At 51.6% G+C, this 14,514-nt stretch overlaps 1 protein-coding gene across 4 annotated transcripts in view; it reads left to right on the top strand.

Annotated features, from left to right (window-relative positions):
• The window catches only part of ephb2b (eph receptor B2b), a 98,053-nt gene that overhangs the window by 54,819 nt on the left and 28,720 nt on the right, over nucleotides 1-14,514 (top strand). For all 4 annotated transcript variants that reach the window (XM_068314408.1, XM_068314410.1, XM_068314409.1 and 1 more), the window contains exons 4-5: nucleotides 11,872-12,027; nucleotides 14,117-14,452. In XM_068314408.1, coding sequence (XP_068170509.1) covers nucleotides 11,872-12,027; nucleotides 14,117-14,452 — 492 coding nt within the window. The remainder of the gene's footprint in view (nucleotides 1-11,871; nucleotides 12,028-14,116; nucleotides 14,453-14,514) is intronic.

Raw genomic sequence — 14,514 nt, forward strand, 5'->3', positions numbered from 1 at the left:
GGGGTACTACAGACTGCGTTAGTGAACTACATGTAATGCATCAGTCATTATTAATGACTGCTCTATCCTTGTCTTAGCTTTTTACCCCAACGCAAAAGAAAAAATATGACACTGCTTCGAATTTGGGTTAAATAAAAAGTCCTCGTGGGTTCCCAGAAAAAACAAGACAGAACCAGTAAAAACCGGTACATGGTGGACCTGTGCAGCGTCTGTCCTCATCCAACTAGGCTCCATGATGACAGACGACTCAGTTTAAGTCTGACGATGGCACGTCTAACGTAGTACGGTAGTCATCCAGTGTGTGATCTAGTTCTGATACGTGCACCGTTCAGTGTTCTCACTTCGTCGTTTATTCACGCGGTTCTGATGGTGATGAGTGTCCATGACAGCCGACCGAAGGATGAGGCAGAACCTTTTTTTCACTGACTCCACCCGTTTCACCACACCATGCCATCAGTTAGAATAACAATGACGCCCAGGACCAACACTTCAGACGACGATGTCTCCAACAGACGGTGTTCTGACGCTGACACCACATATGTAGGAACGGTTTGAGCCGCTGTGAGGAACCTGTCAGTGATCAAACCGTGGATTAAAGGATACGGCCACGTCACAGCGCTCAGCACTGAGCTCCTAGCTGAGGCTTCTCTCCTCGTACAGCCTCAGCAGCTCATCCCAGAAACCTTCTGACTAAATATAGCAAGTTGTGTATTGATTTGGGAAGTGTTGGCTTCACAGCATGCTGACACCATAATGACCTGTTTCAAAGATTGTGTGTGTGTGTGTGTGTGTGTGTGTGTGTGTGTGTGTGTGTGTGTGTGTGTGTGTGTGTGTGTGTGTGTGTGTGTTCATTCTTTGTCTTGAGATTGCTGTTTGAAGAACTCAAAGCTGTATTCTTGGTGGAGGCAGAAAACATATCTTGATGTCGGCCCAGAAGCTTCTGGGACAGCCTGAACCAACATGAGTGGAGTCTGTATTTAGAAAACACCTTGAAGGATGTAAATGATTAAAAGTTCTGTCTCCTCTTGAGGCTGCTGTGAAGATGTTGTGTCCAGTGGTCTGAGATGACCTGGTCCTGCCCCCTCCAGGCCCTTTACCCTACCTCACCACTTCAACGTGCAGCGTGTGGTAAAGGGTCAATGAGTGCCTGAATGAAGAAGTCTTTAACTCTGTTTGTGCTGGTCACCAGGAGCTGGTGTGACTAACCGCTGTGGCTCAGTTAGAAGAACTGAGTTAGCCACAAAAAGCCACATTCTGTGTCCAAGACAGCGGCGCAGCGCGTGGATGACCGACCCTGGTCACCGGGGGGCGTGAGGGGGGACACCCCCCCACTGGTGAGGTCTGGGGGGCCCCCCCCAGGAAATGTTTTAGAAAATGGGGTTGTTTTCCTGCATTCTGAGGACAGAATCTTGTGTTCAGTTTCCCTCCAAAAACCCCCTAAAGCCAGCAGCTGGAGCTGAACTCTCTTTATTTCTGTCCTACTTGATGCAGGAATGAATGTGAGATTCAACCATTGAAAACTTCATTCACTCTGAAGATACAGTCAGACTAAATATTACTCAGTGTTTACTGGTAGTTTACTGAGACTAGAAGACATTTAACTCTGACCACCACCAACACCATTGGTATGACAGAGTTTAGTTTATTTTAAAAATTAGATAATATTATTCATTTCAATTTAAAAAGACATATAAAACATCAAGTGAGGTGAAAACACATTTACATCATCGCTGGTTATTCCTGCTGGTCAGAGGGAACAAAAGTCTAAGACTACTAACAAGTATTGATAATATCTTTCATTGACCTTCTGATCGGTCTGTCTCCCCCCCCCCTCTCAGCATTCACCATTTGTTTATTAATGAGGACTTTAACACAAACTCTACTAGAAAACACTGGATTCTTTTGATCGATGGTCCTCTCCTTGTTGTACACCAATTAGCTTATAAAAAAAGAATCTTTTTGTTTTTCATTGGACGAGAGGAGGTCATGACCCGAGTGTATAGTTAATGATCGGGAGCGTTCGGGTCACTTCGGCTAAATTCCGTCGGCATACAGAAATAGCTGCGCCGGCAGAAATAGTGGCACTAGCGAGCAGTGCTAGTGGAAATAGCAGCACTAGCGAGAGAAAAAGTAATAAGTTTTAGCTTTTTTTCCGTAAAAATAAGAACGCCACTGTGACTACACAGTCTAAAAACCTTGTAGCCAATCTGGATTTTACTTCGCCTCTGGCGACGTGGCGAATGGCTAGCGCAAGCCCAGTTGTGTCTGCAGCATGCCAGCAGGCAGGCTTCCCACTCCAGGAGACTGGCTGAGAAATATTGGCTGTGGTGTTCATTAACTGTCACTATATTGTAAAGAAAGGGTCGGCGCTGTTTGGACTGCTGTATTATTCAATGCTGTCACGACAGAGAAGTTTATAAAACCAAATAGTTCGGCTGCCAAGCCAAAGGTGTGCTGCACGCTGTCCGTCCTCATCAGGGAGACTCCGTGTTCAGCACATCCCAGTCTCGGTTGAACAGTCTTCAGGATTGTGAAGCCAGCAGTGTTGTTACCCCCACCTCTACGGTGGGAGATTGTTATCAGCCCCATCACAAAGCCCTGAGGAGACTGTCCTGCCTCTCTCCACTGACAACCAGGTCTTTGTAGGCTCCCGTGTCTGTCGTTGGCCTGTTCTGTTGATACGGGCCTCATGCTGAGAGCACGGCCCCCTCATCCTCTGACTAAGTGCTGGCTAATTGAGCGTGTCAAGCCAGGACATGTTGGTCTTCTGATAAGAAGGTATTTGACCTCTTTGCAGGCCTCCGGTGGTTCCTCTCAGGCCATATTGTTCACAAGTCGTGTCTACATGTTTTCTATTGCGTGTATTCCAATTGGGATGGTGCGATGGTGCAGGGTGTAGCGCTGTCGCCGCACAGTAAGGCAGTTCTGGGTTCGAGTCCCGCTCTGTGTGCAGTTTTCATGTTCTCCCCATGTCTGCATGGGTTCTCTCCGGGTTCTCCGGCTTCCTCCCCCCTCCAGAAACATGAACTTCAGGATAACTGGCCGTCTCACATTGTCCGTAGGCGTGACTGTGTGCGTGCGTGTTTGGCTTCATGGTATACTGGCGTCATGCCCGGCGTGTACCCTGGCTCACGCCACAAGTCCGCTGGCATAAGCTACACACAACCCAGTGAGCGGGTCCTGAAGATGAATTAATGAAGGTATTCCAGTGGTTGGTGTACTGACTCAGGAGTGCTCAGATGGAACTGGACATCTTTATCAGTCTGACACACACACACACACACACACACACACACACACACACACACACACACACACACACACACACACACACACACACACACACACACACACACACACACACACACACCATTAACTAAGGGGTGGGCTGTGTGAGCCAGATTCCTACCAGGACAGATGCAGTAGATGGAACATGTACAGCCTGAACACCCATCAGAGGCTGTTGGTGCAGACCAAGAAGAGCCGTCGTCTCCACACGTAGCTGCAGGCTGGACTGCTGCTGTTCTGTAATCAGTCTCTTATGGTCGGGTTGGGGGAACTGGCAGAGGTCCAGGAATCAAGGGTCTTGGTTGGGTGCCCGTACCACTTCCTCATCAAACATCCCTGCTAGCGGTGGTGGAGCCTCTCCTCTAATCCCAGTGGCAGTTCCAAACCCACTGAAATAGTTCTACACAATATTTTATCCTGTTTGTTTGGAGCAGAAGGCAATCAAGATGTAGGCATTTCATACAAACCACTGCGTTCTCCTTTCAGCGTCGGTTAAAAACACGCTTCAGGTTGTTGGACATTCTATTCTGCTAGTGGGTGACCCCAGCTAACCTCTGTGGGATGACCCTGCTGCTGCCAGGAAACTAATGGGGTCCATCTGGCTCCTTCCATGTGTTCTCCACGTCTGTAGTACCAACACCTACATTTAGAGACCATCAGACTGGACTGTGGTCTCGGCTTATATGTGTCAGTAGGCTAGGTTAAACTGGTTCTAAAGAGGCTGCAAACGGATAGCGTGTTGCTGACACGTGTGACCTGAGCCCATGGGTGGATACAGTAGGGGGGTCAAAGGCGTTTCAGAGCCGTTACATTCCTACAATCACCTTTTCAGCACGTCTGGAGTCACGTCAGAGATGGTGTGTGCTGGCCTGGATGAACACATCACTGAAGTGAGAGTTCTGCCTTCAGGCGTGCATTAGCTTTGTGTGTGTGTGTGTGACACGTATGAAGGTTAAGTCATGCTACTAAACGTGTCCAACTAAGAATTATTGTTGTGTAGGCCTCACCAGAGTCTCTCCAGACACGAGACATGGCCCTGAACCCCGTTCTGTGGGGATGTGAACCATGAACAACCAACAGCTTTAAATCTGTTGGGGCTAAAACCTCCAAGCTACAAGCAGCATCAAATAATTCAATTAGGTATACATCTGGAATGACTGCACACAGTCACATGCAGGGTGACGTCCCCCTTTAGACGCGTGTTCAGAAAAACAGCTGCAGGGGACACCCCTCCCCCTACGCCAGCAACAAGTGGGATTTCAGATTTGTTGTTGCTGCAGTTTAGTCTCAATGACCTCAAACACACCAGGTTTTACTTCTGGTTGCATCCTGCAAAGGAACATTGTCAGGTTGTCAATTCAACAAAGTCAGTTGGTCCTTTAGTCCTTAATCCCCGTCTACCACGTAGATTAGGATAATGTCGTTACGTGAAATTAAAGAAAGTTCACTTTGTAAAGTTTCAAAAGACAAGTGATGTTGTTTCACCTGACTTGTTCTTGTGTACTTGTCAAAGGTGCTGGCAGAAGGCAGAGGTCTGAGCTACAGTACTACAATACTATAACAGTTCTACTAACTTGTGTCCATGAATAATCCACTGCATGTATCCTTTCAGACGGCAATACTTTCTACTGTAACAGAAGAAAACTAGATTAATGTATTATTTCCAGTACCCCCCTTCAGCCATAGTCCACCCCCCCCCCCCCAACGTGCCGGTGGTGGAGGTCCAGATTGCCAACACCTGGAACCCAGAGACAAACGTTCCCACATGGAAGGTGAACCTCAGACAAACTACCGTTAGAAATCTGTGGCAAACACAGAAGGCAGGAGACATACGTGTAGAAAACCCTCCAGCCACCAACCAAAGCAAATCCACTGATGTATGTCAGTATCCTACAACTAAATGTATATCCTACAACTAAATGTATATCCTACAACTAAATGTATATCCTACAACTAAATGTATATCCTATAATCAATTCTTCTTCTCCTTTGGGCTTTTCCCTTCAGGGGTCTCCACAGCCAATCAGTGTCCTCCATCTGACCCTGTCTTCTCATCCTCTTCTCTCACACCAACTACCTTCATGTCCTCTTTCACTACATCCATAAACCTCCTCTTTGGTCTTCCTCTAGGCCTCCTGCCTGGCAGTTCAAAACTCAGCATCCTTCTACCAATATATTCACTATCTCTCCTCTGGACATGTCCAAACCATCTCAGTCTGGCCTCTCTGACTTTATCTCCAGAACCTCTAACATGTGCTGTCCCTCTGATGTACTCATTCCTGATCCTATCCATCCTGGTCACTCCCAGAGAGAACCTCAGCATCTTCATCTCTGCTACCTCCAGCTCTGTCTCCTGTCTCTTCCTCAGTGACAGTCATATCCTATAATCAGATCTACATCCTAAACCCAACGAACTAGATGGAGTGAACTTCTGACAGTTTTCAGGGTGTCTAGATGCCTTCAGCAGTAGAGAATCTTTTCTTCCTGACACGGTTGTGTGTTAATCAGTGCGTGTAGTTTGCGTGTGTTTTCCGTGATGACTGACTGCTGCACATACAGATCAGCCATTTTGTTACAAATCAGCATGAACAGGGAGGAAGAGCCACGGGGTTGCTAAGGTAACGGGCTCGCCTGTTCCACCTCACTCAGCATTGGCCCGATCCCTGGCTGTGTGAGCTGGGTACTTAATTTGTCTGACCCCCCGGGTCTGAGTTGAACAGCATCCATTGATCAGGACAAATGGGAGGCAGAGCAGCCAGCGAGCGCCTCCCCCGTCAGGGTTCAGGATGTAGAAGACACGCAGCATTCAGACCCGCCCTCACAGATCCTTGTTTCTGAGGAATCCATGATATATTTAAAGGCTAATTAGTCCGACCACTCGGGGGCCACCACCTCAGACTCCTCCATTATGGACTGACTTAATGTATTCCGCTCGTACACAGCAGCAGTTAAAGCTTTCAAATGAATCTCTCCAACAAAGGCAGCCTTAAAACGGAGGATGTGTAGCGGCGTGTTGGCTGGGGGGTCGGCGGGGGGCTTCTGGGGGATTTCCATCCCTCAGTTTATTTAAGTCTCCACCTCAGGAAAATCTTGTTTTGTTTGTAGGTGGATTCTACAGTTTGAATGATCTGATCCAGGTGTCCAACGTCCAGGTGTCAAACATCCAGGTGTCCAACGTCCAGGTGTCAAACGTTCAGGTGTCCAACATTCAGGTGTCCAACGTCCAGGTGTCCAACGTTCAGGTGTCAAACGTCCAGGGGACGATGTTCAAAACAATCCTGTTGCGTGTCCACTGTGTGTCACTATGAAGGCAGTGTGTTGACGGTGTTCATTACATCTCCAGTAGAACAATGGACTGATGATAATCTGTAATCTGGATCACTGGACTCTTGGGGACGGAACCTGATCCGGCTCAGGTTGTGTTCAACAGGGTTTTTTCACTTGAGAATGAAAGGGTGAGTCAGGGACACGATTCAGAACCAGCTGCCCCTCCCTTTGCCACCCCCAGTCCTTACCCCCACCCCCTTTACCACCTTCCTGTGTCCCCCTCCTTGCTGTTGCTCCTATTTGGACAACAGCCCCCTTTTCTATGCCACCTGTCCGTCAGACACCCCTCAGGGAGCTTCAGGCTGCTGTTAGCTTCCTGTTTTTGGATGAAGCTTTGTGGTGACCCCCCCCCCCCATCATCATCAGTGTCATGTGGTGATCCTCCCTCACCCCCCCATCACCATCAGTCTGCTGTGGGGGCCACGTCCAGCTGCAGCCTGCAGAACAGGGAAGGGAAGCTGCCTCACATGGCGATGGCTGCTGTTACCGTAGCAACTGGATGTCCTTGAGAAGCGGGCTGGTTTGGGCGTTGGGATGCTGAGGCTCCCACGACCTCGTGACGACTCCAGACACACGTTTGAGTCCTAACCAGAGTTCTAGGGTGGAGTCTGGAGGTGATGGTCCACAGGGAAAGACCAGGAGAGCTCTCGTCTCGTCTTGGGTGGGGGGGGGGGTACATCCTGTGGTGCAGCAGGTGATCAGAGGGTGGGCGGAGCCTGCTCATGTTCCTTTGTTCAGCTAAACAATGACATCTTTACACTTGTACCATTAGATAGCTCCAGTGTCAGTGTTCCTGAACGGTCTCAGGTGTAACACAGCCCCCCCTCCAGGCCCGACCTACATGACAGCACAGGACTGTTTGCCCCCCCCCCCCCCCACCGAGGACATGGCAGCACTGCCACTACAAAAGCTGATGCTGGGTGTCACATGATGGGGAGGTTCAGTGTCTCTGGTTTCAGCCCGGATGGGCGTTGGGTCGGGCAGGGCTTCCTTTGTCTGGAGGAGACTCAGCACGATGGGTCCTGGGGGGTTGTTCTTTAGTTGAATTATTCGTAAGTCGTTGTTTATTCAATTTCCATCTATAATCTCCATTTGAGGGCATTTAAATGTCATTACTCCTGTAAATACTAGAGTTCTGCCCCCTGAGCCTGACCAGGACGTTAAAACGACAGACAGCCAATGAAACACACAGACCAGAGGCCGGGCCGTCCTGTCTCTGGTCTGTGTGACTGGACCAGGGACTCGTCCCACAGGACACTCACCTGGACACCAGTTCACACCTTGGGTGTCAGTCCCGCCTCAGGCACCGTTTTCTTCTCCCCCCACATTTGGTAGTGACCCATCAGGGCAGATAGAGGCGGTACATCTCGTTCACGTCCTGGAGGTTCACAAGCGTCGACACCACGCCCCAACGGTCGGGGGCCACCCACCAGCAACCTGATTGGACCCTCCATCCTCCGTCAAGTAGGAACCCTGTGAACACGTTGCTGCATGAAATGACCCCCCACCAGTCCTACCCTGTGAGGGTGTGTGTTGGCCGACATGCCTGTGATTCCGCTGTGCCTCGTTTCCCCCCATGCTGAAAGAAAGTAGACAAGGAGGAAAGTCAGAATTCCACACTTTCTCTGCGACCCCCCCCTCGTCTCCGCCCCCTCCTCCGTTGACAGATGGTAGTTATCAGCCTGCATGGAAACACTGGTTCAGATAGTCTCCTTTATGACCTGATGGTCACCAGGAGAGCCCCCGCCAGCCGTGGCTAAGCTAAAGCTAACTGCTACCACATGGACGGGTGTTCTGCCTCCAGCAGCCCAACACACACTGTGTGTGTGTGTGTGTGTGTGTGTGTGTGTGTGTGTGTGTGTGTGTGTGTGTGTGTGTGTGTGTGTGTGTTGTTTGTGTGTGTGTGTGTGTGTGTGTGTGTGTGTGTGTGTGCTACGACTCCTCCTGGTCTTCATGTCCCCAGTCTGCTGCTGGACCCCCAGGGGTCTGGTTCTGGGTCTGGGTCTGGACCCCAGGGGTCTGGTTCTGGTTCTGGGTGTGGTTCTGGGTCTCACCCCAGGGGTCTGGTTCTGGGTCTGGTTCTGGGTCTGGACCCCCAGGGGTCTGGTTCTGGGTCTGGACCCCAGGGGTCTGGTTCTGGTTCTGGGTCTGGTTCTGGGTCTGGACCCCAGGGGTCTGGTTCTGGGTCTGGACCCCCAGGGGTCTGGTTCTGGGTCTGGTTCTGGGTCTGGACCCCCAGGGGTCTGGTTCTGATCTCATGGAGCAGCCATGATGGCCAGTGTGTGACGGGTGGTGTGTGTGTTCCCTGTGTGTGAGCTGGTGTTCTCAAACACACACACACACACACACACACGTGTGCAGCCCGTGATGGTCCTGGTCCTGGTTCTGGGTTCTGGGTTCTGGTCTCCAGAGCTGTAAAGCTCTTTAGGAACCCTGTGAACACGTTGCTGCTGTAACCGTGACGACAGCCCAGAGCTCTTTCCTCTGAGCGGAGCTCCAAGCCCTCGTTGGTTTTACGTCTCCATACGTCACTGAAGCTGTGGACACACAAGTAGCTGGGGGGGGCTGGTGGGGGGGACAGGACCGTTCAGATTGACCGTGTTGGACCCCATATCCACCCCGCAGGCTGTCCGTATCAGAATGAGACTGATGCCTGGGGTCCTTTGGGGTCCTTTGGGGTCCTTTGGGGCCCTTTGGGGCCCTTTGGGGTCCTTTGGGGTCCTTTGGGGCCCTTTGGGGTCCTTTGGGGCCCGTCTGCAGTCTGGACCTTTTGACCTTTGCTGAGTGTCGTCTGTCAACTCTCCAACTCTTAAAGCTGGTCTGGGTGTTGGTTCTCGTCTCAGAGGTCCTACGTGTGTTCTTGGTCCCCCCAGGAGCCGTCCCTCAGCAGCAGCACCTGGGGGGGCAGCGGGGATGAGTTCCAGTCCCGATCTGGTTTTAAATCGGGCTCCAGCCCCTCACAGGCTGCAGGGGGAATCCCCCCCGGTAATAACAGACCTGCTGACACGTCTGGAGCGGCGTCCGCTTGAAGTGGATTGGCGTGTTGGCGTCTGATGTTACCTGTTTGAAGGCGTCACGTGTTCTGATGTTACCTGTTTGAAGGCGTCACGTGTTCTGATGTCACCTGTTTGAAGGTGTCACGTGTTCTGATGTCACCTGTTTGAAGGCGTCACGGTTCTGATGTCACCTGTTTGAAGGCGTCACGTGTTCTGATGTCACCTGTTTGAAGGCGTCTCACACGCGTTAAGAGGAGCGTTAAGAAATCCACCGCAGAAAACGCCTGATTGGACGGTGTGTGTGTGTGTGTGTGTGTGTGTGTGTGTGTGTGTGTGTGTGTGTGTGTGTGTGTGTGTGTGTGATCAGTGTGGGGTGATGGCGTGCCTACCTCAGCTTCCCCCCCACTGTGGGGGGGTGCTGACTTGGTGTCAGGTGCTGTCAGGAGGGGGGGACTCATTCAGTCTACTGGTGTATGAACAGTGTTCTCCTTAGCGTGTGTTCTTGTTAGCGTGTGTTCTTGTTAGCGCGTGTTCTTGTTAGCGCGTGTTCTTGTTAGCGCGTGTTCTTGTTAGCGCGTGTTGTTGTTAGTGCGTGTTCTTGTTAGCGCGTGTTCTTGTTAGCGCGTGTTCTTGTTGGCGCGTGTTTTTGGTAGCGCGTGTTTTTGGTAGCGCGTGTTCTTGTTGGCGCGTGTTCTTGTTGGCGCGTGTTCTTGTTAGCGCGTGTTCTTGTTGGCGCGTGTTCTTGTTAGATCGAGTTTCTTGTTGGCGCGTGTTTTTGTTAGCGCGTGTTCTTGTTAGCGCGTGTTCTTGTTAGCGCGTGTTCTTGTTGGCGCGTGTTTTTGTTAGCGCGTGTTCTTGTTAGCGCGTGTTCTTGTTGGCGCGTGTTCTTGTTGGCGCGTGTTTTTGGTAGCACGTGTTTTTGGTAGCGCGTGTTCTTGTTAGCGCGTGTTCTTGTTAGCGCTTGTTCTTGTTGGCGCGTGTTCTTGTTGGCGCGTGTTCTTGTTGGCGCGTGTTCTTGGTAGCGCGTGTTCTTGTTGGCGCGTGTTCTTGTTGGCGCGTGTTCTTGTTAGATCGAGTTTCTTGTTGGCGCGTGTTCTTGTTAGATCGAGTTTCTTGTTGGCGCGTGTTCTTGTTAGCGCGTGTTCTTGTTAGCGCGTGTTCTTGTTAGCGCGTGTTCTTGTTGGCGCGTGTTCTTGTTGGCGAGTGTTCTTGTTAGCGCGTGTTCTTGTTAGCGCGTGTTCTTGTTAGCGCGTGTTCTTGTTGGCGCGTGTTCTTGTTGGCGCGTGTTTTTGGTAGCACGTGTTCTTGTTGGCGCGTGTTCTTGTTGGCGCGTGTTCTTGTTAGACCGAGTTTCTTGTTGGCGCGTGTTCTTGTTAGCGCGTGTTCTTGTTAGCGCGTGTTCTTGTTAGCGCGTGTTCTTGTTGGCGCGTGTTCTTGTTAGCGTGTGTTCTTGCGTCGTCGACCCATATTTCTTTGACACATGACCATCAGACGACATGCGTCTCTGGGACTCGAGCTTTAAATACTTACATTATAAAAATCAACGCCCCCCTGCTCCTCGATGTCTTACTGGGACAAAACGCTCGTGTTCAACAAAACTATTCAGTTCATCCTTTTCTCCACTCCAACCCCCCCGAGGTTTGAGACAGGTCTGACGTCACCATCACCATCACCATCACCATCACCATGACTCCAAGGAAGATGCACAACTGGGAGAAATACTAAATGACAACGATGATAAACAATGAAAAGTTAATGAAGCAACACAGACAGGTATTACTACAGGTATTACTACAGGTATTACTACAGGTATAAACCACAGGTATTACTACAGGTATAAACCACAGGTATTACTACAGGTATTACTACAGGTATTACTACAAATGTTTTTTAAAGATTAGCGACCAGGCTCTAACGTCTTGATAAAACAATGAATGATTTTACGTTTTACTTTAACTTTATTAATAACGTCGTTATTAATAAAATCATTAGCATTAACACTTTTTTTAAATTGTTATATCGTACTATTGGCTAAACTCAATCCTTGCGTCGCTTCTACTGTATATTCTGTTATTTTTGGGATGCACACATTTTTTGAAGCGCATCCCAGGATGCACTGCTCTCTGGAGGTAACATGAACTCTGAACTCTGGATTTGACTGTTTTCTGACAGGCAGGAGTTACATCGACATTGTGGATGTAATTGTGGAAAAGTGTCTTTCTGTCTAACGTGTCCCCCCCCGTGTCCCGTGTCCCCCCAGCCTGTCCGTCGGGGTTCTTCAAACCCACCCAGGGGGATGAGCCCTGCCTCCAGTGCCCCATCAACAGCCGCACCACCAGTGAGGGCGCCATCAACTGTGTGTGCCGCAACGGGTACTACCGCACCGACGCCGACCCCCTGCAGATGCCCTGCACAAGTATGTGTGACCGCACACGCACACGCACACACACACACACACACACACACACACACACACACACACACACACACACACACACACCTGGGACTCAGACAACACATGTTGGTGCATGCAGCTTCAGCCACACCGTGGGGATCTGGGTCTGGATCCGGGTCTGGATCTGGGTCTGGATCCGGGTCTGGATCTGGGTCTGGATCCGGGTCTGGATCCGGGTCCGGCTCAGAGGTTGAGCAGAAGAGAGAGGAAGGAAGGAGGGAATGAAGAAGAGGAGGATCCTGGTAGTTTGTGAAGACCTCCACAGACGTGGTCTACAGAACAGAGCACCGTGGTGACTGAGGGAACAGCCCCTTTGGCCTCGTGTTCTGCCCCCTCCCTGAGTGGAGGGAAGGAGGGAGGAGCCTTTACAGCCTCCAACAAAGGAGATTTGCATAATCCGTTCTGTGGGAGGCGAGCAGCTGTTGTGAATGAGAGCAGCGGCGTCACGTCACGCGTGTTACACGCAGCGGGGCCCGGCCTGATTGAAGCGAGGGAAGGGGCCCTCAGAGCGGCCCCCGGCTAACGGAGGGGTGCTAGTCCCCCCCTCCCCAGGAGGAGTTATGTTTCCACGTTCTGTGTAGACACACCCAGGAGTGGGCGTCGGTCCAGAGCACAGATCTGTTAGTTACACCAATCAGACGCCACCGGCCCCCGTGTGGGCGGGGTGTTCACCTCATCAGTCCTGGACAGCGTCCTCCAGGATCAGGTCTCATGTCTGATGAAGACACCGTTTGTTAAACCTGTCACTCAGCGTGGAGCGCCATGTGGAGTCCCCCCCCCCCACCCATGATGCGTAGCTGCTGAGACCGTCTCCATGGGGGGGCCGTGGCGCCCCCCGAGAGGCCATCAAGAATAGACTCTAAGAAAACACTCGACAGAGTGGACACCCCCCTGACAGGAGTGTCCACTCCTGGGGACACGCCCCTCCTGGGGACACGCCCCTCCTTGGGACACGCCCCTCCTGGGGACACGCCCCTCCTGGGGACACGCCCCTCCTGGGGACACGCCCCTCCTGGGGACACGTCTTCAGTGGGGCAAAGATTGTGTATCAGTTTACATCACAACTGCCATCTCTAGAACTACACTGAAACGTGGACTGTCCCGGTGGGGGACTGTCCCGGTGGGGGACTGTTCCGGTGGGGGACTGTCCCGGTGGGGGACTGTCCCGGTGGGGGACTGTCCCGGTGGGGGACTGTCCCGGTGGGGGACTGGAACTACCAAAAGAAAGGGTAAACTTTCACCTAGACTACGTTTCTTCTACCTCTTCCTGGTCTTCCTGGTTCTTGTCGTCGGTGGATCAGAGTCTGGTTCCACCAGTGACACCAGTCCAAAGACAGAGACCCTCCACAAACCTGAAAACCACTTCCTGGGACCTCTGACAGAACCGAGACAGCTGCCAGTGATTGGGATTCATTGTCAACCAATCCATGACTGTATCTAGAAACACGTATTGATCCTGTCTGGTCTTCATGGAGTGACTGGTGTTCAGGCTGTTGGATCAAACTCTGCTTTAAACATTAGAGTCCACCTGAAACAAGAGGTTTCTTTACTTCCTGCTTGTCCTCCGACTGGCACCTCATTACCCCCGTTAGCATCGGCGTTAGCCTTACCTCCTGCTGCATCCGGTGAAACGTCTCCTTGAGATTCCGTGTTCACACCTGTCCAGCATCAGCCGGCAGACGGACGCAGCTGGAGACCCGCCGCTGAACATAATGGAATACTTAGCCGCTAACCGCCTCAGAGGAGAGGGGATATTAGCCCTGTATTAACACCAGCGCTCACCGCTGGGGGGTCCACAGATTCACTGCAGCAAATAAATACTTCAGCCTTTTTCTTACAGCGTACCCCTTTTCCAGTAGACGTTGGTTTGAACCGTTGATCAATGCTGTTTGCAGGAAGTCAGACTGAGGGTCAGGAACCAGGGGGCTGATGTTGTGCTAAAGGAGTCATGTGATGGTGCTTAACCTGTTAGCGTAGCCTGGAGCCCAGCTTCCTGTTTCCTGTTGGACGTCGACTGATCGTGTCTCCTCTGTCTCCATCCTGTCTCCAGCCGTCCCCTCAGCTCCTCAGACCGTCATCTCCAGCGTGAACGAGACCTCTGTGATGCTGGAGTGGACCCCCCCTCGGGACTCGGGGGGCCGTGAGGACGTGGTCTTCAACATCATCTGTAAGAGCTGTGGCGGAGGCCGGGGGGGCTGCACCCGCTGCGGAGACAACGTTCAGTTCCTGCCCCGGCAGCTGGGGCTGACCGACCCCCGGGTCTACATCAGCGACCTGCTGGCCCACACCCAGTACACCTTTGAGGTCCAGGCCGTCAACGGGGTGTCGGACCAGAGCCCCTACTCCCCCCAGTACGCCTCGGTCAACATCACCACCAACCAGGCTGGTAGGACCGTCCCTCTCTTTCCGCTGAGTGTCTGGTGTTGTGTGATTGGTGTAGAGTGTTTG

Source organism: Antennarius striatus, chromosome 5 (assembly GCF_040054535.1).
Source record: "Antennarius striatus isolate MH-2024 chromosome 5, ASM4005453v1, whole genome shotgun sequence".
NCBI lineage: Eukaryota > Metazoa > Chordata > Actinopteri > Lophiiformes > Antennariidae > Antennarius > Antennarius striatus.